The following is a 27,609-nucleotide window of genomic DNA, read 5'->3' on the forward strand; positions in this document are numbered from 1 at the left end:
TATAATTATTGTTAGTGTATAATATGTAGACAAAATATAGGCAGACCATCAAATTACTCACTAAGAAAAATAAATAAGTGATTCACATCTTACGAATAATAGGAGATTAGGAGCCAAATTGAATGTACTAAAATACACAGTTGGTCTTCTTAAAAAGACATCTTACAAACAATAGGAACCAAATTGAGTACATTAAAATACATAATTGGCCTCTTAAGACGGTAATATCTATCTTAAGTTTAAAACGAGTCAAATACTAACTCATACAATGAATTATTACTCGTATATGGGAGAAGCTTTTTGTCATTCTCAAAGATAGTGTGCTTTTTATCCTATCTAATTATTTGACCTGTTTTATATTTGAGACGGATATAGCCGTCTTAAACAAGAAATTGGGTAAAACACACAAAGGGACAAATAATTGAGACATCTTAAATACCAGAGAAGCTACCATAGCTTTACCACCTAATGTCAATCATGCTGTAGGTATTGATTTGTGGAAAAGAAAAGGTGAAAATGAGTCACAAAGCTATCTATCAAGTGGCAGGGACAGGAGACTAAACATCTTTTTGACATTTTCAGCATTTCTGTCTGTATTTACAGTACCTATTTACCACCCTTTTTTTGGTTTTATATATGCACAAATTCCTATCCGTCCTAAATTTAAGACGGGTCAAATATGCTCATGTGGGAAGAGAATAAGACAGAATCATGTAGGGGGTGTTGAGCATTGTCCACCTTGGTTCGATTTTGCTGCTGTCGAGCACTATGTTTTACGACTTTTACCTAATATTTTTCGAGTGACAACCCTCGTGACTAATTTGAACTTAATCGAATTAAAAGATGTACCCAAAAGGCCAAAACCCAATGTGTGAACAAAATCTAGAGCATAAGAGACTAATGCCATCAATTAACAGTTATACAAGCTCGAATTTACCAAAAACTATTGATAAAGTTTAAGGATGTATCCGATTAATTTAAAATACAGATGGTACATCGTAGAAAATCCAAATAACGAATAAGAGACTTACACAACTTACTAAAGCTTAGCAGCCACAAGCAATGGCTAATGTCTCGCAGATTAGAAACCAGCTACAGCATCTTCAGTAGTAGGGACTGAAGGTGAGAGTGAGTTCCTAGACTCATCATAGTCATCGCAAAGAGGCGATTGTTCCACTCGAATTTCCTCGACCATCTTAGCCACCTCCATCATTGTAGGCCTCTTCTCAGGCTGTTCAACCACACAAGCCATAGCGACATGAAGCATAGACACTAGCTCTTCTTCGATGTTCTTGTACCTTAACAATTCCGGGTCAAATACCTCTGCAGTCCACTCATCACGGACCACTGACTTAACCCATTTTGGGAGATCTGCAGATAGTTCATCTTCTTCGTTCTTGGAACGGGCTGGGGAGGGGAATTGGGTTGGGGGTTTAGCTGTTAAGACCTCTAGTAAGAGCACCCCAAAGCTGTACACATCAGCCTGCTGAGAAAGCCTCTTGGTTTGTGCTTGTTCTGGGGCTTTGTACCCTCCTAGTCGAGCAATGGCATGCACCGGGTTTAGTAAAAGTGAGAGGCCGAAGTCTGCAATGCAGGCAACACCATTTTTATCAAGAAGGACATTTGTTGATTTGACATTGCCATGGGGAATCTTGGAGGAACTGTATTCAGCATGAACTCGAGCAAGGCCTCTAGCTGCTCCGAGAACTAGGCTGATTCTTGTTGTCCAGTCTAATGGGATTCTTCCTGGTCCCCTGTTTCCTGTTATTCATATTGTTGGCAAAGAAATTCAATTTTTTTGTTTAGACTACTCGTGTTGCTCAGACTCTTCAATATTACCTCGCGTACTCGTGTCTTGACACTCAGACGTGGGTAGGACGCTTGGACACTTCCGTTTAGACCAAAAACATGAATTTTTTTTCATAAATAGACGAATCCGACACTTGGACACGCACCTGTGTCGGATACTTCTAACCGGGTCCGAGAATCATAGAATCCAGGGAGGGTACACTATATGACAATGAGCCAACATGAAATTAGAAGAGGGAAGAGTACATACCATGAAGAAGGGAATGCAAGCTTCCATTAGAGAGGTAATCATAGACAAGTAACTTTTCCTCCCTAGCATAATAATAAGCTCTAAGCCTAACAATATTAGGATGCTTAAGCCTACCAATTACATCCATATATTGCTCAAACTCCTTCCTAGCACAAGGGTTAGCATCCTTCAACCTTTTCACCGCCACCGTGCTCCCATCCTCGAGCACTGCCCGGTAAACCGTCCCAAGGCTACCTTTTCCGAGCATCTCAGCCGATGCACGGAGCAAGTCCTCAAGCTCAAACTTCTTCCTCTTATCAAAGAATACTAACCTACTCTTATCAGTGGCATTAGTCTCATCACTCTCAAACCCGGTTCCGACACCACTTGTATTACTTGCATACACTCTCTTCTCACTTCCATAACTACTTCTCCTCTTTGCAACTTCTTTGTCATCTGTGTAACCCTCACTTCCATTACTACCACATTTTTTGCAGCAAAAGGCTAATATAAATGACAAGACAACCAAGACTAGGACTGAATTAGTTACTATAAGTGCAACAATCACTCCATGGCCCAAACCCTTTTTGGGTTTCGAAGGTGCGAATGAAGACGGGTTTGATGCTACTGTTTCTGTTGAAGCAGCTTCCGACGGAGGCCCATCCCCTGTACAAGAAACCAGCTACATTATCACAAATTCTCATTTAAGACGGTTAGACGGGCATATCCGTCTTAGCATTAAGACGGGTCAAGTATCCCACATAAGACAAAACCAGAATGCATTGAGATTAGAGTGGGGTGTTATTTGACCCGAACTATTCCTAAGACGGATATATCTGTTTTAAGAAAGACCTACTGATTAATTATAAACATTAGCGTGTTCACTTGCAATTAAGATCCTCTCGGTTCCTGTTAATGGTCCGAATTTTGTTCTGGGACGATCTAATGGTTAATAGAGATTGGTGAATTGATCAAGGACAATAATAGAACAATGCTATTGAAACTTGTGACATGGTCACCCCCACATCAAACATTAGTCCACAAAGTAAAAAGCTGATTTCTTCTTTTCAAAATTATCAACACACATTACTTTAACCAACCCCATTACAGAATGAAAGATATTGTTCTGAAAGAAAAGTACTAGAATATATTAGGTAGATTCCCATTTGATTCATAAATTACCACCTCTACAATTCAAAAATCACTACCAAGAAATGTAATTGACCCTCATTTGCATGTTGATTAAGAGATCCTAACCACAAAACTAGCAATTCTGAGGAAAAAAAATTATACTACTGGAACTAGACCTGACAAACGAGTTATTTGGGTAATTGGGTTAGGTACCGGACAACTCTGACGAGTCAATTTGATTTTGAGCTTGTAATCATCGAGTTATTCAAGTTAATTATCGAGTTATTCAAGGATAGTCGGTCGGGTTAGACCGAATTTCATATCATAATTTATTTACATACGAGTCACTCGGGTCACATCAGCTCTGCCAGATCACTACTATCACAAGTACACAATCCTAATGAATGAAATTCCACAAATTTGAACAGCAAAAACTTGTTAAACGAGAGTACTAGAATACACATTCTTATCTAAAACGGTTATAAGCGTAAATTCACGGGTCTAAAATAACTCATATACCCAGTTAATAATGAAGAGTAATTAGAATTTAGAACAACAAATATGTTTCTAAATTCGTTTCACACTAAAAGACGGTTTTAAGAGAGACTTACAGAAAACTCGAAAATATACCTGAGAAAGAACAAGTAGGCAAAGGAGAAGAACCACACAAGCCCTGATTCCCCAAAAAACTAGCCTCCCCAAATTTTCTCAACAATCCATTCGGCAATCTCCCAAACAACTCATTATTCGACAAATTCATCTCCTTCAACTCTCCCAACGTCTCCGAATAATCCGGAACCCGACCCGAAACCGCATTATTTTCCAACCTCAAACTCAACAACCTCGTAAGATTCGACAATTCCGTCGGAAGCGGCCCACGTAAGTTATTATCCGACACATCTAACCTTAAAAGCCGCCTTAAATTCCCAAATTCCGGCGGAATCTCTCCGGAAAAGTCGTTACGAGACAAGTACACATGCTTCAAGTTACTACATTTGGCAATTGGTGAAATAGAGCCGTTGAGACGGTTATCAGAAAGGTCTAGAAACCGTAGCTGATCGAGCGAGGAAAGCGAAGAAACCGGCCCCCGTAAGTTTAGTGAAGGAAGTGAAATCGACGAAACCCGACCCGAATTGGTGCAACGGATACCAAACCAAGAATGTGAACATGGGTTGGTGTTGGAAGTCCAGTTTGTGAGGAGATTTCCATGTGGGTCGGTTTCAGTGCGGAAGTTGAGGAGGGAAACGGTGTCGTTTTGTGCTTGGAGGAAGGAGAGTGTAGAGAGAAGGAAGAGAGAGAGTATGAGCGCCATTGATGAATGAAGGAAGGCGGGAAAGTGAGAATGATGATGATTATGGTGAATTTGGTGATGGTGATGATGATGGTATGGTCATTTTTTTTGAAGGTGTGAAGGTGGGAAAATGTGAGTGGGTTTAAAAGGGGAATTATGAATTATGAAGGTGTGAGATGATTTGAAATCATGAATTTTACCATAATTTTGAATGTTAGAAGATGGATTTATGGTGTTTGTTTGTGAGTTTTGACTTTAGGATTGGTAGGGATTTTGAGGTGGGGTAGATGTTGATTTAGTTACCATAAGTGAAAAATATTTTGTTTTTGAGTGAGAAATATTTTACAAATTCTCATTTAAGAGGTATAATACCCGTTTTTATTTATCATCATGTGTTAGTATCTAGGTAGCACAGACACTTCTCATAATCAGTCGTCCCGTGTTCGACACCGTGTCGAACACCGACACTTCTCGGACACACGTCAAAACGTGTCGGGCACCTATAAAGCCGTGTCCAACTTTCTACATTTATTCAGGCACGTGTCCGAAGCGTATCCATGACATTTAGACATCATTTGGGGTGATTGATGTTCTTTAAACGAGAAATGAGCTATCGAAAGAGATTGATTAGAAGATGCGTTTGGATGGTAATGAAAATAAGTTATAATCAAGGGCAAGTTTACCTTTACTTATTTTTACTTATTTAAATTTAATATCAAATGTTTTTATAAAAGTAAAATCTGATAAGTTCCGTTATCGGGTCTGGGCTGCACCCGCATGGAGGAGAGAGAGTCCGACTTATAAGTTCAAGGAGGTTTCATCCCAAAACCAATTTGCAATGGGTGTAGTAACTCCTTAGTTTATATAATAGACAACTATCTCCTCTTTTTCCAATGTGGAATACTCACATGTGCCTTTATCATGGATGAACTTTATCTTGACACTCCCCCTCACATGTGAGATCCCTGTTCCGGCAGATTAGATCTTTTTAAGTCTTTTATCCAACTGCAATTCTCTGGTTAGTTTTTCTTTTTCTATTTTTCATGCCTAGGTCTTTGTTTCAGTTTTTTTCGACCATGGGCTCTGATACTGAAGAGTCACGGGCAAGAGCACCTAAGAGGGGGATGGGGTGAATAAATGTGAATTAGGTGTCTATTTAAAATTTTAAGCTTAATGAAAACTTCTTTTAAAACTCTTAAACACTTTAAACAATGCTTAGATGAAAAGAGAAGTCGATACTTAAAACTAAAGAGTTAGAAATATTCAACAACGGTTCAGCAAGCAGAAGTTACAGTGCACTCAACAGTTGATTCAGAAGATAAAAACGTGAGTAGAGTGTGCAGTGGAAATAAAACGAAATAGACACGACAAACGATGTTTTTAAAACTGGTTCGGTCACTACTCCGCGACCTACGTCCAGCGCTATTTTATTAAACGTCTCAAAAGTAAACTCATACAAACTAAGACCACCCCGAATAATAAAACAACTCCCCAACCTTCTCCGGTTACTAATGCTTAAAAGTTACTCCGCTTCCAAGACTTTTGCTTTGGACTACTCTGCCGATAGACTCCGTGCTTAAAGCTACTCCGCAATAAGGCTTTTGCTTTGGGCTACTCCGCCGAAAGACTTCATGCTCAAAAGCTACTCCGCTTCGAAGACTTCATGCTTAAGGATAACTCTATCCTAAGACTTTGGTTTGGTTCTACCCGGTTGTTACAAGACTCCACTTATCTCAATGTTGTTCACTCAATTGAACGGAGGAGATAAAATATAAGTACAAAACACGGGATCCTTGAACACGACTAAACGACTAGGTGCAATACAATAACTCAATAAAAGACTCAAAAAATAAATAAACAAACTTGCAAAATGATTCAAAGATTTTGAAATGAAAAACGGTTTTGCAAAGTTAATTTACTCGATTGAAAGCTTAAGTCTTTTTTTTTTTAGTTTAAAACTCGTTATTGCACACTTGTAAAAATGAATTAAGCAAGCTATTTATAATGTTCGAGTAGTATACTTTACACATTAAAATATCTTACACTCATAAGCACAAGTGAATAAAATATTGTAAATAGTTTGCTTGGGCAACATGCACAAGTCAACCGAAATTCTTCTCCAAACAATCGAGTATTCTTCCTCAAGAAATCGGTGCCTAAGAATGCAAGAAATCAGATTGTGCACACGCACAAATATGGGTTGAGTTTTTCAAAAAGAAACAAGCATAAATGGTTGTGTTTATGGGAACCATAAACATTTCCATAAATGTAAAAAGCAAACAACCCATTTATAAAAAGCGTCTTATTGTGCAAGTAAACTCCTTAGGAAAACATTGAAAGCTTTATTTTCTTCAAAAGACTTCAAAATATTTCCACAAATCATTTGTGATACTTGAAATCATTTTAACAAAGATTTAAATAATTTCGAAATATTTCTTTCAAAGATGAGCCTTAATTAACAGTTGACTGAACTGTTGTTTTTGCACCTAAACGTAAATTCAAGTTAAGGATCTCCTTACAACACATGACTTTAGCACTAATGACAATCTTCATCTTTGATCTTCATGATGACTATCTTGCTTGATAACTTTGAATTGACAATTGGAGCTTCATGCTACATGGTTAAAGCTTAAGAAGCACACAATTAAATAACAATGAGAATAATTTGTCTTTAGGCATCATCAACATTTAACTTAATCAAATTGGCTCTCTTTAGATACCATGATAAGTTCCGTTATCGGGTCTGGGCTGCACCCGCATGGAGGAGAGAGAGTCCGACTTATAAGTTCAAGGAAGTTCCATCCCAAAACCAATTGGCAATGGGTGAAGTAACTCCTTGGTTTATATGATAGACAACTCTCTTCTTTTTTCCAATGTGGGATACTCACATGTGCCTTTATCATGGATGAGCTGTATCTTGACAAAATCTAACATTTATAATTATAAAATGTATATTTTATTAAATTTAAATAACGTGTCCCGTGTCCTTAATTTTATGGATGTCGTGTCACGTGTGCGTGTCGTGTCACGTGTACGTGTCGTGTCCGTGTCCGTTTTCGTGTTACCTAGGTTAGTATTTAACCATTTTAAAATTCAAGACGGATAATCCGTCATAAACAAGCATTATTTAAAACGCGAAAGTGGCAATTTACCCCCTTAACTTTGTTCAATAGTGAAATTAGGTCCCTTAACTTTTAATTGTAGCAATCAAACCCCATAACTTTAACAAAAAGTGAAATTCAACCCCAATTTTTATTTTTCACTTAAATTTCAACAAAAAATAATTTATATTTTTATTATACAACTAATAATACATAAAATTACTAATTTTAACCTTCTTAATTCATATAAGTTTACTTGTTCATCTAAAGAATAATTTTACATTCATCTATATTAAATAAAATAAAAATATGATACAATTTTATGAACTATTCTTAGTCTAAAATTGTAAAATTATAAAAAATAATCGTTATTACAATTATAGATTGTATAATATAAAGTTATAAAATTAAATTTTATATTTCATTAATTGGATTATAAAAATGAATTTTGGTGGAATTTCATGAAAAATCAAATAATGGGGTTTAATTTCACTTTTGACTAAAGTTAAGGGGCTTAATTGCTACAATTGAAACATAAAGGGCCTAATTTCACCGTTGAACAAAGTTAAGGGGACAAATTGCCACTCTCGCGTTATTTAAAATATTTGTTTTTCAATTTTTTTTGAAATAGACTGTATAGAAGTTATATAGAAAGATACTTCTATTGTGTAATATTACGAATTAAATATTTGGTAAACAATATTTTAAAAATAGATACTTCTTCTGTTCAATTAATTATTGTTCACTTTTTTTAGTATTTTTTTCACATATTTTGAAAAATGTAAACAATGCAACTGGACAGAGGAAGTATGTAATTATGTATAGAGTGTTTTTTTTAATTTAGATATGTGTAGAGAAATAAAATAATATGGAATTAGGTGTGAGAGCCGAGTACGAGTTTTGGCGTTGCTCGATTTTTGCTCAATATCTCTAGCTCACCTGAACTTAGAAGAGATTGAGCTCATTATCAAGCCTGTGAGCTTAAACTCGAGCAATTGCGCAGAGTTCGTGCTAAACTCGAGCATATATGTAATTGTTAATTGTTAAATTTTTGTTTCCTTTTTCTTTTGTTATTTTCAATAACAGGATTCGAAGTTATATATAAAAATATCGGCAAATGAATGAAAACTTTTGATATGGTGATAAAAAATATACATAAGAAAATCATTCTTTTATAAAGTAAAATATTAAAAGTCATATTTTATCTAATCTTGCGAGTTTTTCGAGACGAACCAACATTAGCTGGACTTGGCACGTTAAGTCTCGAGCCACGCTTTGACCGCTGAGCTTGAGCTGATCACGATCTATCTCGTAAATTGCCTCGTCTAATTATTACCCATACATCGACTTGTAAAAAAATAGAGGTTTTTGAGTGTAAATATAATACATTTATTTTAAGAGTTGATAAATCTACATTTAAGTAGGCACACATACAAATGTCAACTTAATTTGGATCTTCTCTATTGCCTTTCTTTTCCATTTAACGACTCTAATTATTTTCTACAACGTTTTAACAGTTTCAAATAAAAGTAATGGATGATGATATGATAGGCAAATAATATACTCTGTATGATATAATAACCTATAAGAAGTAATGGACAAGAAATAAAGAGAAAGAAATGAAGATGATCCTTACTCATGACAACTAGCTTAATTGATAAAGTCATGAGAGATGATGCTCGTGGACTGGATTCATATTCTATCTGTATTAAAATCGTTCTTATAACTTCTTTTACACACAAAAAAGTAAGCACATACACAACAAAGGTATAAAGTTGGACAAAGTTTTGGCAGGTGAGTATTATACGAAGAATAACAGTACTTTTGGGTAGAGGTGGCCAAAATAGTGGGCTAGCCCCAGCATGACCCGACCCTACTAATGGCCACCTTTGAGCTAGCCCAGTCTTACCCGTCCTCATGTAGAGAAGACTGAGCGCATTCGAACCTTAATGTCACCGGTTTGTTCCGCCTAAACCTTAGGAAAAAAATAAAATAAAAAGGTTGTCAAGCCTGCTGGCTCAACCCACTGGTAATCCAACCTGTAGTATCTCGACCTTGTGGCCATCCCCACCCTTGCACTACTACAAATACAGGCAACCACAACGGCCCTTTAACAACGCTTATTCACGAAAATCATCAAAACACGTTGTAGAATTTATTCCGCGAATTTTACCAAACTTAATGACAACGGTTATGTGTTGTTAACCGTTGTCATTAGTTTTAACAACGGGTCATACTGAAACAACCGTTGTTAATGAAAAAACTAATAACAACGGTTAAATTTTAACCGTTGTTAATGGTTTGGCGCCAAATTAGTGAAAAGTAATCACAACGGTTATATTAGAACCCGTTTTTAATACGTTTTAACAACGGTTGTAGACTCAATAACCGTTGTTATTAATATTATGAAAATCTTAAGAACAACATATTGCTTTATTCTGCTATACGCTACAAACACAAACACAAGCTAATACTGCTACTATATCATCCTCCATTCCTCCCTGATCGTCTCTCTGTCTTCATCTCCGTCACTGTTGTCACGTCTTCTCTCCCTCATCGCGCGTGTTTATCAATCAGGTATATATATGTTTCTTAGCAACGCTTATTATAACTAGATATAGGATTTTTTGGGTTATTATCTAATTTGTTGATAATTTAGCTTAATTGCTTTCCTGAATTTCGTTTATTTGTTTGCTTATTATTGTATTTTCTCAATTAGTTGCCTATTATTACGAATGTAGAATAATGACTCGAACTTGGATGATTGATGCAAATATGAGTGACCGCACCTACAAGGATGGTTTAGCTGAATTTTATGAATTCGTTTTGAACAATTTGAAAGGTTCTTCTAGTATTGCATGTCCTTGTGAAAGATGTGGTAATATTAGCTATACGGCTTTTCCGGACGTTAAAATACACCTAAAAAAGTGGAGATTTAGTCGATCCTATACACTTTGGATTTTTCATGGGGAATCATTAGAGGAAGAGAATAACTCTTAAGAAGATGATGTTGAGGTACACGAAAGGCTAACTGATGATCCCGAGTTTGCCGAGTTTTTGAGTTGGAAGAGTTGGAAGTAGAGAAGTTGAATGTTGGGTCTATAGATAATGAAGAGAATGATGATGAGTCCATTGCTTTTGAAGATGTAGGTGATGACACTAGTAATTGGGATGACCTTAACAACATGTATGAGAAGTTGTGTGAGTCTGAAGCACCTCTTTATCCTGGTTGTAAGTTCACAAAAATGTCGGCTGTGGTGAAGTTGTATAATATCAAGGGGGCAAATGGGGTGAGTGACACGTGTTTCACTAGTTTTTAGCCTTGATAAAGGAGTTGCTTCCTGATGGTAATGTTCTACCTGTTAAGACATATGAGGCGAAAAAACTAATAAGAGGAGTGGGTATGAAATATGAGAAAATACATGCATGTCCAAATGATTGCATATTGTATCGGAAATTATATCAAAACTTAACCAATTGCCCTAAATGTTTGGAGTGGCGTTATAAGGATAAGGAAGGGATCCCGGCTAAGGTGTTGTGGTATTTTCCATTGATACCAAGAGTCATAAGGATTTATGCGAATCCCGATGATGCAAAAATGTTAACTTGGCATGAAACAGAAGAATAAATGATGGAAAGCTAAGACACCCTAAGCAGATGGTAAGCAATGGAAATCGTTCGACGGTAAGTATCCCGAGTTCGGCAATGAACCTAGAAACTTACGTCTAGCGCTGTCCACTGATGGAATGAACCCACACGGAAACATGAGTAGCCAACATAGTACTTGGCCAGTAGTGTTGGCTATTTATAACTTACCTCCATATGTGTGCATGAAAAGAAAGTATTTGATGTTGTCGTTGTTAATTTCCGGCCCTAAACAACCTGGAAATGATATAGATGTATATTTGGAACCTCATCTAGATGATTTGCGATTGTTGTGGGATAGTGGGATAGAAGTATTTGATGCATATAAGAACGAAACTTTCAATTTGAGAGCGATGTTATTGTGTACAATAACTGACTATCCGGCTTATGGCGACCTTTCTGGGCACACAGTTCATGGGAAAGAGGCTTGTCCATTGTGTGGAGAGGATATCGAGTCTGAATACTTGAAGTCTTCTCGTAAGTATGTGTATATGGGAAATAGGAGGTTCTTGTCTCATGACCATTGTTATCGCAAGATGCGAAAAGCATTCAATGGAAGACAAGATCTTCGTCAACCTCCTAGAATTTTGAGTAGGCATGAAGTTTATCGAAAGTAAAGCATATTGAGATAGATTATGGGAAGAAGAGCGGCTCTAAATTGTCTACTCGTGGGTATAAGAAAAGATCCATATTTTTTGATAAACTTCCTTATTGGCCTGACACGGAGGTCGAGGCATTGCCTCGATTTCATGCACATTGAGAAAAATGTCTGTGATAATATTATCAATACCCTTCTGAATGTTCCTGGTAAAACAAAGGATAACGCCGCAGCTAGGGAAGATTTGAAAATGATGGGTATTAGGCTAGAGTTGGCACCACAGAAGAGAGGTAATCGTACATTTTTACCGCCAGCAGCTTTTACCCTTTCACGGAATGAGAGAAAAGAGTTCTGTGCATGCTTGAATGGAATTAAAGTGCCACATGGTTATTCGTCGAACATCAAAAGCCTAGTGTCGATGCAAGACCTAAAACTCACCGGGTTAAAGTCACATGATTGTCACACTTTGATGCAACAATTACTACATGTGGCTATTCGTTCCATTTTACCTGAAAAGGTAAGATATGCTATAACTAGATTCTGTCTCTTCTTCCAGTCCATATGCGAGAAAGTCATCGATCCCGATGACGCGGATTCATTGCAGGACCTCGTTGTAACCTCTCTTTGTCAGTTGGAAATGTATTTTCCACCCTCTTTCTTCACTATCATGATTCATCTGACCATTCACTTGGTTAGGGAGATTTTGTACCTTGGGCCCGTGTACTTGAGATACCAGTATCCTTTCGAAAGATTGATGAAAGTCTACAAGGACTATACATCTAATCGGTATCGTCCGGAAGGTTGTATTGCTGAACGCGCTATTTTAGACGAAGCTCTTTCATATTGTTACGCTCATCTCTCCCCTGAGGAGTTGATTGGCGTTCCTAAGAATCGTCATAGTGACTGGATGACCGTAAAAGGTATTAGGGGCCGGGTTGAAAAAATTGTGACACGTGAAATGTTGCATTTAGCACACATGTATGTGCTAAACAACGAAGATGAGGTGCAACCTTATATTCAACAACACAAAGATGAGCTCAAATACGATCACCAAAACAAGACCGAGAAGTGGATTGCGAACGAGCATACGAAGACGTTTCCCAGTGGTTTAGGAATATTGTCTTACGATGTATCTTGATCAAACTGGTGATGACATCTCTCCTAGGTTACTACGTCTTGGTTTAGGTCCAAATGCCAGGGTCACCTTTTACAACAGTTTTGCCATTAATGGATATACTTTTTACACCCGCGAGCAAGATGAGGTGAGCACAATGCAAAATAGTGGTGTGAGTTCTGAATTTGAGGCAATGCACTTTGCTACTTCAAAAGATAAAAAGCCTATTTGGGAAAAATGCCTTTATTATGGTGTTATTCAAGAAATATTGGTACTAGATTACATTGATTTCACAATGCCTTTGTTTCGATGTAATCAAGGTTGATAACAACATCCATTGTGTCCGAAAGGATAAGATGGGATTTACGTTGGTCAATCTGGGTAAGGTTGGCAATAATAAGGATGATCCTTTCATAATGGCATCCCAAGCTAAACAAGTGTTCTATGTCACCGATCCTATGGATAAGAAGTGGTCTCATTGTACTGCCTATAAGGAAAAGAAGGAGTAGTCCATCCGATAATGATGATGATGATCGGGATGTCGTTTTTGAGGGAATGGATCGATCCGCCACCGTATCTTATTTCGACGATGTTGACACTGATCATGAGGACACCGAAAGCATCTATATGCGTGATGACCATGGTGAAGGTATTTGGGTTAACGAAGAAACTATGACATCCAAGAAACGTCCCGATCCCGAGATAGTTCATCGGGACACGGATGCATGCATCTTTGGTGTAAGTTGTCTTATTTTCTTGATCTTATTATTAGATGTGGATGCTGGTGTTGAAATTGATGAATAATGTTGCAGTATGTATTGTTACAGTTTGGACCGTAAATGGAATTACTGATAATTTTTTAAAAAAAGAGGTTCAACAATAACAACGGTTATATTTAAATTACCCGTTGTTAATACTTTCAACAACGGGTGTAGTACCTCTACCCGTTGTCAATTATTTTTTTTGACATATTTCATTTTGGCGCAAATTTGGTGAAACTATATTACAACGGGTATATTTTAACCGTTGTAATAAAATTTTGACAACGGTTGACTTTTATTGACCCGTTGTTATTAACATATAACAACGGTTCTGCTTTGAGCACCCGTTGTTAATAGTTTGTCTTAATAAAAAACTAATATAGAAACCCATCCAAAGATGCCATACACAAACACACACAACATTATTACTCCAACCGTTGGTATCCTGTGTTAATCCTTCTCTCTTCCTCGCTTTTTACATTCTCGTCGCGGCCGTCGCCCGATTTAAAGCCCGATTCCGTTGCCTTCCCTTATCATCCTGCTCGTTCTCTTTATCATCATCATCAACAAGTATGTTCACTTTAATTTTGTGTTTCGTCATTAGGGTTTTAAGACGATCATCTTGTTTCTTTTTCATGCATCTGTTTGTTTTTCGTCTTCTTTGTTATCATTATCATCCCGCATCATCTACTTTACTCCTCTTATCAGGGTTTAGGATTTTAGAAGCTCAATCTGTTGTTTTAAGTTTTCATTCCTATTAGGGTTTAGGGTTTTAGATAATACTCTGCATGTACGTTGTTAAGTTGTTCATATCCAGCTATATCATTCATATTTGGTTTTTAGGATTATCATGGGTGAAAAACGTAAAAGAAGTCAAAAGAATAATGAGCCTGGTGATAATAAGCCTGGTGAGAGGGGTGCTACGAAGTGCAAGAAAGTCCTTGCGGCTATAGCCGCTAAACAAATCGTTCGAAATAACATGGAGTGAGAAGGGTTTCCCTCTTTTGGTCCAAATGCGGGTCTTTTCTCCAGTTGGATTGGTGCTTGCACAAGACAGTTTGTGCCTATCCATTTATAGGATGTTAAAAGTTTGAATCCAAAATTGGCGGAGTTATACTTGGCTCGTATAAAGGAAGGCTTTATTATACCCGATGAAAGTCATGATGAGTATTTAATGCATAAGGCAGCTGATGTCCACAGGCAGTGGAAGTGTGGCGTTGCTAGGGATTGGTTGTATGTGGACAAGGCAACGGGGGAGATGCGTAAGAGCCCACCGGAAAACAAGTGTCCCACCATCAAGCAGGAAGAATGAGATCTTTTCAAAAAGATGAGAACTACGAGAAGTTTCAGTTAAATATCCTCGCCTTTTAACGATTTACCTATCATTTTTTTTAATTAATGAGTCCTTTATATAATCTTTTTATTATCTCATCTACTTGCGCTTTTATATAATTATTTGAAGGCCGTTAGCAAAAGAAATCGTGCTAACATTTCATGCAAGAAGGGGAAATTCTATGGTTCTCGAGGCGGTTCTGAGAAAGATAGAAGAGGACCTCGTAAGTAGCATGCATTATTGCCCTGTGAGACTTTATTTTTTTAATCACACTTGGACTTGCATTGATACACATTTACATGTATAAATGTTACCATGTTAATGTGTAGGTGGCAAAGGGAGTGAAAGAGGTGGATCAGCATGTAACTTATAAACATGGGCACACGCCTAAAGGATCCCGGTCGTCGCATGACAAATACGATGAGGAAGTTTTGGCCAACATAGTAAGCATTATTTTATTAAGACGAGTTCATTACTAACTTTATTATTTTAGTCACAAATATAATTTGAAGTTTATTTAATATATTATAGGATAACGTATTGAAAGAGGTAGAAGAAGGGAAATTCACTCCCAGTGGTCGTAATGACGTTCTTGCTAGAGCGATCGGCCGACCCGAACATCCAGGTCGTTTGAGGGGCGTCCCGTTACAGGTTGGAGTAACGAAATATTATGGGAAAACTGCCCAGATAAAGAAGAAAGGAAGACTAAGTCTGAGAACGCTGACATGGTAACATTTATTCTATTATTTTCATTTAAGTTCAATTCACATGTTATTGTTGGGATAAAAATTGCTGACACATTACATTCTTGGCAAGCAGCTTCAGTTAATGGCATCCGTACTACTAAAGCTGAATGCTGGAGGTAAGCTTTCCGAAGAAGAAGTGAAGATGATGGAGGATGTCATTTCTAAAGGGGGTACACTACTACAAATTTAGGCAACTACAACGCCCCTTTAACAACGATTATTCACGAAAATCACAATAGACGTTGTAGAATGTATGGCGCGAATTTTACTAAAATAAATTACAACGGGTATGGTTATAAAAACCGTTGTTATTAGTTTTAACAACGGGTCACCCATGCACAACCGTTGTTAATAATTTGGCGCAAAATTGACGCAAATTTAGTGAAAAGTAATCACAACGGTTATTTTTGAAACCCGTTGTTAAAACTTATTTAACAACGGGTGTTTTTTATAACCGTTGTCAAAACATATTTCACAACGGTTGTTGTTTAATAACCGTTGTCAATAACTTCCATACTATAAACCACACAAACACAAGTCTGCTGCAGCCACAAAACACAAACCTTAATACACAAACACAAACCCAAAGAAAGAAACAAACACAAACACAAAACACACACTTTCTCATCGTCTCTTTCTCTCTTTCTCATCGTCGCTTTATCTTCTCGCCGTCACTGTTGATTTCATCCTCTCTTTACGTACGTTCTGTAATTATCAGGTTTGTTAATTATTTCATTTCCATCTTCATTTCCATGTATGTGTTTCTAATTATTTCATTTCCATCTTATATATTTGGCGTCCTTCATACGGATCGAGCATGTTTTAGCGATTAGTTGAGATAATGCAATGTATTTATACTAATGTGTGGGTTGAGTTGTTTTTTAATTAATATATATGTTAGGAAGTTGTGCCATATATGTTAGGAAGTTGTGCCATAATCGATCTTGATGATGACTGATAGATCTATGGAGTTGAAAAAATGGAAGCAAATCAAACAAGCATAACTCAACACTTTCAAAATGATCATTTCATTTAATTTTAAACCAAATACATTACAGCAATTATCAGAAATCAAAAGATGTATAATAAGCGAACAACCCGGTTAAGCGTAAAAAGCGCTTCTCAACCCGCCACCAATCACGCCACTCTGGTATACCGCTAACTTCCGGGTCATTGGCTTCATATTTTGCAATAACAGATTGAATATATGCAAGGACACGACTTGCATGTGGAGATAAGGTTGGAAGAGTACAACTCAACATATCTCTCTCGGCTGCGACCAAGTTGCGAAATGTAACAGGCCGACTAGGGTATGAAGATGATGATGATGATGAGGCTTTGTTGACAAGCCGACGCTTCACGCCTCTTAATCCAATAATTCCGTTGATGTTCAAGGGATGCTTTGATTAATGGGTGTTGATCGGCGGGAAGCCCGGCGAGAACCTTACCATCATCTTCAATCGTTTGTGTAAGCCATTCTTCGTTGTTGATAAAATTAGGGTTCATTGCCATGTTGTTTCAATTAATGAATGTTAGTAAAGGATGCTTTAATATATGTTGGTAAAGGATGCTTTAATATATGTTAGGTAAAGGATGCTTTAATATTTATAGCTAGTAATATTTAATTTAATTTTTTTTTTATTTTTTAAGAACAAACAACAACGGTTATTTAAGAACAACCCGTTGTCTTTAGTTATAACAACGGTTTTGTATATTAAAACCCGTTGTTATAACTTTCCCCCCAAAATTGAGTCACACTTTACACAACGGGTTTTTATATTTAAAACCGTTGTTAATAGTTTTAACAACGGTTTCCGTAAGAAAACTAACCGTTGTTAAAACCTTCTACAACGGACGCTTTAACAACGACCGCTTTTTTATATAACAACGGTTTTTGACCGTTGTTATAGCCTGTATCTGTAGTAGTGGTAATAATAAGGTACAACAGATTGGTGAAGAGGCCGCTACTACCTTGGCAATACATGAGAAGGAAGTATCGGTCAACGAGATTCAGAAAGATCAGGTACCTAATAATGCTTCTGAAGTTGTAACAACTAAAGCCGATCAAAACCTAATATACTTCCTTATTTTTCTTTTGTTTTTTTTTGGGTAAGATCAGGGGGTGTGTTCACTGCCAACTTTTGACATGGTGCCATTGAATTGGTTAATTTTATTAGGTAAATAATGGGTCCGAAAAGGAGATGCAACTTGATGAGAAGACGGTGATGGAAAACAAAGATACATCCCCTTCAAGTCGGTTCCTGTTTTCGATAAGGTATGCATGAAGTGTTTAATTAGTTAAATTTATATGAATGCTGAAGTTTGTGCAAAAATCACCTGAGACAGAAAAGCGTTTTGCAAAATCTTTTGAATGATGAAGCGTTTTTGCAAAGATATAATAATGTATGTATGTGTATATTCTTCAGGCGTAAACAATAGGCCGATTATTCTTCTCAACCCTAATAGAATCGAAAAGCCACATGTGCGTGTTGGCCGGGGTCTCGTAGAAAACAAATCTGCGCAATGAAACTCGTAGTTATTCATGGCGAAAAACTTTTGCCGAATCATACAATAGTAGAGATAACTACAGTCTTTCCAGGCCATGAAAACTTTCCACCTGTCCCGATTCGTGACGACATTACCATTCTGGGAGATGCGCTTGGAAGTTTCATCCAATGGCCTAATACTCACATCTACTTGGCGAAGATATCTCCGCCGCCTCCGCCCGAGCAAATGGAAAGCGATTGGGGTTAGAAGAAATACCTTTATATATATATATATGTGTTACATTTTTAATTGTTGAATGTTTTTATATGTTAAATTTATATGATATTTTTTTTTTGTAGGGAACAAAAAAGGCGGCTTTGGCGGATAAGCCTAAGTCCACAGACATGCCAACAACCTCGACTTCACAACAACTTGATGAGGTATGTATTTAATTAACTTCTCCATTTTTTTAAAAATTAACCTCGCCCCTTTATTTATATTTTGTCTGTATTTATAAAAAGCATGGTAATTTTGTGTAGGGGACAAAAAGACCGATAAGCCTAAGTCCCCGTCTTACTGCTACTACTACCTCATCATTGAAAGAGCAGGTTGACGAGGTATTTAATTAAGTACGCTTTTATTTTTATTACTCCAACTAGGATATGTTACCTTTGGATTTTTTATTATTTTAATTATCTATACTACATGTGTAGGCTGGTGGTAGTAGCACCACATCAAAGACTCATTCTTTCCCTAGTGAAAGTTAGGAGTATAAACTCCACAAAATATAAAGGGAAGGATTACATGCAAAAAGTAAGAACGGGGACGATGATGAGACTGTATGAGGAGGCTGGCCATCGCATAGCCTCCGAGCAACTGATAATTATTCCGCTCGAGAAGGATATTCTAGGGGCTGAGCGCCAAGCGCTTATATCATGGGATCTGCTAGCCGTATGGGCTGGACTAGACCAGATTGATATAGCACACATATTTGTTTGGATGAAGTAAGTTTCTTAATAAATAATTTCATAGTCTAATATTCTGACTACTAGGTAGATAGTGTTTTAAATACCGGAATTAATACCGTAATAATGTAGGATATTGCAATTGAGAGTGATCCCCGAGAAGAATATTCCATCCGATCAATACGGTTCCCGTGCCCCTATGTTTTATCTTTATTTATTCCGGATTTCTCGTTCGAACAACGGGTAGATTATATTGCTCAGCAATTGGCGACAACCAAGAAGCTGATTTTTGGCGTTTATAATGAAAAAGGGTAATAAACAAATTAATATTACGTTTCCCCCTACAATTGCATTTTCATAACTAATATATGTACTTGTTAATAATGATGATGTCTCTTGATGTAGGACTCATTGGGTGCTAGCACCACCATCATGCCGACAAAGAAAAAGTTTTCGGTTGGACTCTTTACATCATCAACCAAGCGAGACTTTTAAGCACTTGATTAAAATGTAAGTTTATAATACTGATTTATTTATAATAACATTTTCAATTTTTATTTATAGAAAAAAGCTCGTTCATATTTTTGCCCCTAAAAAATTAGTTTCGCCTCCTTTTTTTTATTTTTTAAAAAAAGGGCCTTTAAGAAGAAAAGAGCAAACGAGGAGGATCAACCCACGAACGATTCTGATGTTGGCCCTGATTTTATTACGATAACAGGGGTACGTGCTCAAATACAATAACATTAAGTGCAAAATCTGTGTTTAATACTAATACAATACCTAAAGTTCAAGATTCTGATGTGAGTCTTCTCTCGTCTGTTTTTTTTATGTAATAATAGGCCCCTCGCCACCCGGATAGCATACAATGTGGATACTACGCTTGTCGGTTCATGTTGGAGATTATTAGGCGAAGATATCTCGTTATTCCAGAAAGGGTTAGTAATAATTTAAACATGTGTTTATTACTTTTTTTTAAATTAGAGCTAATGTTGTCTTGCAATTGTTGCTATATATACCATGATGTTGCTAATGTTGTCTTGCTTGTCGCTATATATACCATAATGTATTTTCTTTGTTTTTTCCATGCAGTATGTAATCAACAGCAATCAACAGATTGAGCAATACTCAAGTATAGATATAGACGAGGTAAGAGACATGTGGGGCAACTACGTCTTAGAATATATATAGATAGAAATGCATGATACTATACTCACAGTTTAGATCAGCTTATTAGTAATTTTTTTGTTGAAGTTAGGGAATGATTAATTAGTTCATGTAAATTCAACTCCTTGTAATTATATATATATATATATATATATATATATATATATATATATATGATGCTGCTGTTGTATGTGGTTGAATTGAATCTATTGAGTTCTGATGAACCCACCTATGATTTATCTTTGGTCTTTGGTATATGGTGTCTTGATATATGCAGGTTTTTGAATGGCATGAAACAAATTTAATTTTTCAGAACATTAGGTGTACGTAATAAAAACGGTTACTAAAAAAAAACCGTTGTGAATACCTTTCACAACGGTTAATAAAACTAACACCGTTGTGAATGACATTTACAAATACCCGCAAGATAATATTCAACAACAAGTTTTAATCAAAGAACCGTTGTTAAAAGTATTCACAATTTTGGAGGTAAAATTACAACAACGGGTGTTAAACAAAGAACCGTTGTTACTAACAATTTCAACAACGGGTATGTAACATAAACCCGTTGTCAAAAGACTTCATAATTTTGGAGGGAAAGTTACAACAACGGTTATACATACGACAACCGTTGTTATATAATTCCCTCCAAAATTTTGAAACACTTTCCACAACGGAGAGCATCCAATAACAACGGCTTTTAACCGTTGTGAATAATTTAGACAACGGTTCCACTAAATAAGCAAACCGTTGTAAATACCTTCTACAACGGCCGCTTTAACAACGTCCGCTTTTTTTATTTTACAACGGTTTTTACCCGTTGTTATAGGCTGTATCTGTAGTAGTGTTGGGTACAAGCCGTACAACTTTCCACTTTTGTGAAAGAAAATAGCGCATGACCATTGTAACACCCCGACCCAAACCATGGGGCGGGAGCGGTCACTCACGGTAGCCCGCCAAGCTGTGTCATGGCCCAAAAATCAACACCGGTCCTTTCCGACATATTTTGTCCTCACTCATGCGCATCCTGGGAACCTTTCCAGGAGGTCACCCATCCTAAGACCACTTTCAGCCAATCACGCTTAACTGTGAAGTTCTTTTGCATGGATAACCAGAAAAGAAAGTGCACTTTGTCCATATGAGCAGTACTTTCAATCCCCTTAAGCACTAATCAGATTTTAAGCCAAACAATGAACCTCCTCAAGGGAGTACCCCACCCGAAAAACGTTTTCGGTTCAGTGGAGTATTACACCATACTAATTTATCTTGAAACAATTGTGAAACGAAAACATAGTTTATTAAAATTAAGTTTTATTTACTTACTTTACTGGAGTTTAAATAAAGGAGATAAATCACCCCGACTATCACACCTGATTAGACAAATCTCGTCCGCAAATCCTTCTCTTAAAAACTAAAAGGGTCAAATTCAACAGCGACCATGTTATCGGTGGTGAATTTTCGAATGAAAATAAGAGTCTTAACTAATTTTGGAGCATATAGAACGTTTTTCAAAACTAGAGGTGGGTGTGGTACGTATAGGTAGGGTTGTATGTCCGTAACTATTAATTGGAATTGACTCATCATTTCCGACAATTATACCATTACGAAAACTCTTATTAATAAAAGGCGAGAGAGTACCTTGATTTGCTGCCATATGAGACGTAGCACCCGTGTCCATGACCCAAGGCTCGGGAGGAGTTAGTCCAAGAGTTTACATCGGCACCTCAATATCAGTTTGAGACGGTGTTGACACATCGGCCGTGTACGCTGGTTGAAGCCGAGGACCCAAAATTCCCTGTTGAGGTCATGGCGAAAAATCCGGTCTCATCATCCAAGGGCTTGAGGGATATGGGCACGGTGGGTAACCCTAAGGTAATGGGGGCCATTGCCACGACCCATAACCTCTTGGCTATTGGATAGGTGTAGAGGGTGGTGCGGGGGTTACCTGAGCTGATGCCGTAGAGGAAGTGCCCTGGCCTTTGCCGCTGCCTTAGTGACCTTTTCCACCCTTATTCCCCTTCTTCTTTCCACTAGATCCCTGACCACGGCCCCCTTTCCCGTTGTTTGAAGTAGAAACTTTAAAGGAGTTTCCTCCATAGTCGCCATCGACACTACTACCACGAGTATAATTAAAGAGCCTTAGACGAACCAGTAGCAACCTGTTTAGCGGTTATGCTCCCAAGCGCAACGAGGACGTTGCGTTCTTCAAGTGGGGGTGACTGTAACACCCCACGTTAATTGAAGAGGTCCAGTTATAGGCTTAAAAAACTAGTGCTTAAAGGGATTGAAAGTACTACCCATATCAACAAAGTACACTTTCTTTTATGGTCATCTATACAAAAGAACTCCACAGTTAAGCGTGCTTGGCTGGGAGTAGTCTTAGGATGGGTGACCTCTTGGGAAGGTTCCCGAGATGCGCATGAGTGAGGACAAAATGCGTAAAGGACCCATGTTGATCTGTGGTCCATGTACACAGCCTGATGACCTATCATAAGTAACCGCTCCCGACCCTAGGTTTGGGCCGGGGTGTTACAAGTAGCAACCTGTTTTGCGAGACCGACCTCCTTGAGTGTCAGCATAGAACGGGCTCGATAAAAGGCAGGTAGAAGATTGCTTTGACGAATAATCGTCCCAATATCATGATAAGCCGAAGATAAACCCGAGACCAATTGAAGAACTAATCGGCTATTTGAGACAAGGGAGCCGACATTCTTCAATTGGTCCGCCAATGACTTAAGCCGTTGACAATATGCCGAGACGGAGGAAAAATCCGCCATCTCGATATGAGAGGACTTTTGTTCGAGGGTCACGGCCCTGGAGTTCTTATTATCTTGAAAAATATACGCATGACGATTCTATGCCTCCATAGCGATGGATTTGGCTTCAACGATAGTTTCCAAAAGTTTGGTAGATACAGTGGGAATAGATCCACTGGAGGACCGTGACGTCGAGGGTGTCCCACATCTCCTTCTCGTCATCTGTTGAAGGCGGTTTAGGAGCAACCTTGGGTTGGACGATGTGATGGAGCACGCGATTCGACTTTGCATGATTTGTGAACAAGGCAACCCTTAAGGGATATTGATCATTATCCATGCCAAGTTTGATAGGGATATGGTTGGTGATATTGTTCACAGCAAGAGTCGGATGAAAAGTCGACTTTGAATTGGGAGACATTTGCGACGTGAGGTTTGAGTTTTGACGTGAGGTTAGAGATGGAGAAAGACGGAGATTGAGCGGAAGCGAGAAAAGAACGACCTAAAATCCTGATACCATAAAGGAGATTACTTGGTGCCTTGTATTCATTATCTCAATCGTATAAATACAAATGAATCGCTACTAATTAGGAACATAATCTTACAAACTAGGTAACTAAATACAATAATCTAGGTAAGTAAATCACAATAAAATAATTACAATATTACATATTGGGTTTTGTTGGACTTAAATTCAGTTCTAATAAGTAAAGTTCAGTTCAGTTCAGCTCAATTTTATTAAGTTTAGTTCCATTAAGTTCATTTCAGTCCAGTTTAGTTCTGTTAAGTTCATTTTATTTCAACATTAATATTAGTATTCTTATTTTATATTTTTATTGTTATCATTATTATTATATTAATTTATTTACTATTTTTATTATTATATTAATATTTCTTTTTAATATTTATTATATTACTATTACTATTATATTTATTGTTATTGTTGTTGTTATTATTATTATTATTATTATTATTATTATTATTATTATTATATTTAATATATATATTTATTATTATATTATTATGATTAATGGCAATATTATTATTATTTTTTTTAATAAAAGGATGCGCACAACTTTCATTAAAAGGAAAATAAAAATTTACATGAAATTAGTGGGGAGCCGAGAGACAATCTGAGCTATTAAGTTCAGTTCAATTCAGTTCCGTCCAAAAGAACCAGGCTTTATTCTATTACTAGTTTGAATGCCCGTGCGTTGCAACGGGGTAATTAACTTATTTATAATGTAAAAAAAATATAAGGGTTTAATGTTTATATTCTATGTCTAATGATTTGTTTACATATTATTAAAATATCTTTTTCAAAAAAAAAATAAAAGATTAATATATACGTGGGTTAACTCTTATTTATAATCATATAATCACCCCACCTTATACTAATCTTTCGATGTGGGACAATTCTACTATTTATAAGTAATATATTCACCAAACTTGGATTATTTTTCTGATGTGGGACAATTCTACTATTTATACGTAGTATATCATCAAACCTGCATTGTTTTTCAATGTGGGACAAATAACATACTCATAATTACACCATCTTTTTTGCACGTAGTTCGACATTCAACCAGATCCCGAATACGGTTAATTGTTACTCATTATATCTAATAGTTATATTTAAATTTAATAATATGATCAAGTACTCTCCATTAATATTTGTCGTTGTTTTTCTTCATTTTTTTTTATCATAATTGAGATACGGAAATTTCCCGTGGTACCCCTTAATTTTGTCAGATTTTCCATGTTACCCCTACTTTTAAGAATCTGCCTATGGTATCCTTGAAGTTCCATTTTTTTGCCCATGGCACCCCCTAATATAAAGGCTGTTAAATAGACGTTAAGTTTGATGGCGTGACAATAAAATAACAATTAAAAAATAATACCCTCTTTATTGTTTTGTTGGTACGAATATCTCTCTCTTTTAAATGAAAATTTAATTAACTATATCATTATAATATTTGAAATTTCTCATGGTAACCTTGAATTTTGATAGATTACACATGGTACCCCTAATTTTAAGTTTCTACAAATGGTACCCCTGTGTTCACCTTTTTTTTTTCCCAGAATACCATTTGACAACGTCCGTCATAACGTCATTACTCCTATGACTTTTGACGCCTTTTTCTTTAATTTTGTTATCTATTACACAAACACTTCATCATGTAATTCTTAAATCCATATTTTATTTAATAAACTAACATTTAATACCTAAATAACAAAACACAAATAGTATGGCATGCTCAATTACTCATCTAGTTACTCATAGGAGTAACGACGTTATGAAAAAAGTAAACACAAGGGTATTATATGTACAAACTTAAAATTAGGAGTATTATGTGTAATCTAACAAAATTCGAGGGTACCATGAAAAATTTCCGTTATAATATTGACCATTTTATCGATCTTTCTCCCACCTAAAAAAATGTTACAACTTTAAAAATTTAATATTTAATTCAAGATTATGTTTAAAGTCTCTTATATAATAAGTATACTTTGAGAGATTCAATATATTTGGGGTGATACCTAAGTTCCAAGGATAAATCCTATTTGTAATCATGGGATCACCCCACCTTATGATAATCTTATGATGTGGGACAATTTAACTATTTATACGTTGTATATATTTATCACACCTACATTATTTTTCAATGTGAGACGAATAACATATTTAAAAGTACACCATATTTTTTTAACCTAATTCGACATCCAACCCGATTTAATAATAAGCAAATACTATATTATCTATTAATATTCATACGTTTGTTTTTTATTTATTTTTTATCATAATTAAAATATGTGCAAATGATATGATCCTATACTCTAATGATAGAATTTTTTTAACACAATTATAATTATATTATTTAAACGTAGTATATTTACCACATCTACATTATTTTTCAATGTGGGACATATATAAAATCTATAGGTAGAAAATATAATGATATAAACTTTTAAGAGCTCTCCAAGACAATACTTAAGAGACTCAAAAAATTTTGGGTTGATGCCTAAGTTCCAAGTATGCCTCCTATTTATAATTATAGAATCACCCACCTTATACTAATCTTTCGATGTGGGACAATTCTACTATTTATATGTAGTACTCCGTATATTCACCACACCTACTTATTTTTCAATGTGGGACAAAACATACTAAAAAGTACACAATTTTTCATATTAAGAAGTACACCATCTTTAATATGTGCAAATAATATGAAATTTATACTCTAATGATAGCATTTTTTACCACAAAGCTAATTATATTATTTTCATAATTTTTTTAACAATATTTTTTTTGACAAATGAAATGTAAAAGTTTGATATAAAAATTGGAAATATCACTTGAATATAATTTAGGAAATATACATACTATAATAATTAAAAGATTCTCCACTTTATTTTTTACATCAAAAATTATACTTTCCTAAATTTATTTTTGATGATGTGGACGCTCTCTGATCGCTCGAAAAAACTCTCTTTTATATATATATATATAGATTATTAGTATTATTATTATTATTATTATTATTATTATTATTATTATTTTATTTTTATTTTAATTCAGATCAGTTTAGTTCAATTCAGCTCTATTAAGTTCAGTTCAATTCCGTCCAAAAGAACCAGGCTTTATTCTATCATTAATACTTGTACTTGATGTATAAAAACAATCATATATATATATATTTCTAATTAACACATAAATAAGTACGTTAATCATTGAAAAAAAAAACTTGTAGAAACAGTTATTGAGCAGTGTTATAGGCTTTATTAGTCAATTAAGATTTGACCAAAACTGTTTAGGCTTTCTTTATCAAGTGTCGGCATTTGATTAAAGAAGGTGATAATGATGTAGTAACTTTTAAATTGCAATGAAGAAAGAGTATTAAGAGGAGGAGGTGCTACAAATGATTGCTGTTCTCCACACCTCTACTAAAGAAGAAAACTGGTAAAAAAAGTGTGGGGGTCCATGGAATCTGTCTACATTGTGCTGCTGTGTTACATATTCACCTTTTTTTGGACAATCATTTTTGCAATACTACATTCATTTTACCCTTTAACAGAGTACTTGTACTCCGTATAAGCGAATGCCGTCCCAGTAAATTCTTGATTTTTAATGCTCATGTCGCTTTGTGGGTATATGCTGGATTTATAGTGAGAAGACTAATTTATGGGCTAAAGAATGGAATTTCACTTGCTAGTGGACCGGTCATGTACGACTACGTTTATAAACCCACCATTTGAGGAGGATTCAACAATTGGTCCTAGAGTCGATGATTAAGGTGTTGTCCGGAGGTGGTGCTAAAGTTGATGTTGGCTAGAGTTGAGGTTGTGACTTGTGAATTGATAATAACATTAAGTTCTCTCCCTTAGTTAACCAGCATGTAGAATCGCTTGTATACAGATTTGCACTAAGTGAGGGAGAGTTTTCGGTTTTCAACAAACACGCATGTAAAAGGGTACATTGTT

The 27,609-nt window shown here is 36.1% G+C and overlaps 1 protein-coding gene across 1 annotated transcript; it reads right to left on the minus strand.

The window, feature by feature from the left end:
* Positions 1-870: 870 nt before the first annotated feature.
* Positions 871-4,689, minus strand: LOC141600354 (leucine-rich repeat receptor-like protein kinase PXC1). The gene is made up of 3 exons (XM_074420580.1): positions 3,800-4,689; positions 2,060-2,704; positions 871-1,761 (listed from the first exon to the last, which is right to left on the minus strand). Exons 1-3 carry the CDS (start codon positions 4,479-4,481, stop codon positions 1,082-1,084), a joined length of 2,007 nt encoding a protein of 668 aa, XP_074276681.1. The 5' UTR covers positions 4,482-4,689; the 3' UTR covers positions 871-1,081.
* Positions 4,690-27,609: the final 22,920 nt, after the last annotated feature.

This window comes from Silene latifolia, chromosome 1 (genome assembly GCF_048544455.1).
Source record: "Silene latifolia isolate original U9 population chromosome 1, ASM4854445v1, whole genome shotgun sequence".
NCBI lineage: Eukaryota > Viridiplantae > Streptophyta > Magnoliopsida > Caryophyllales > Caryophyllaceae > Silene > Silene latifolia.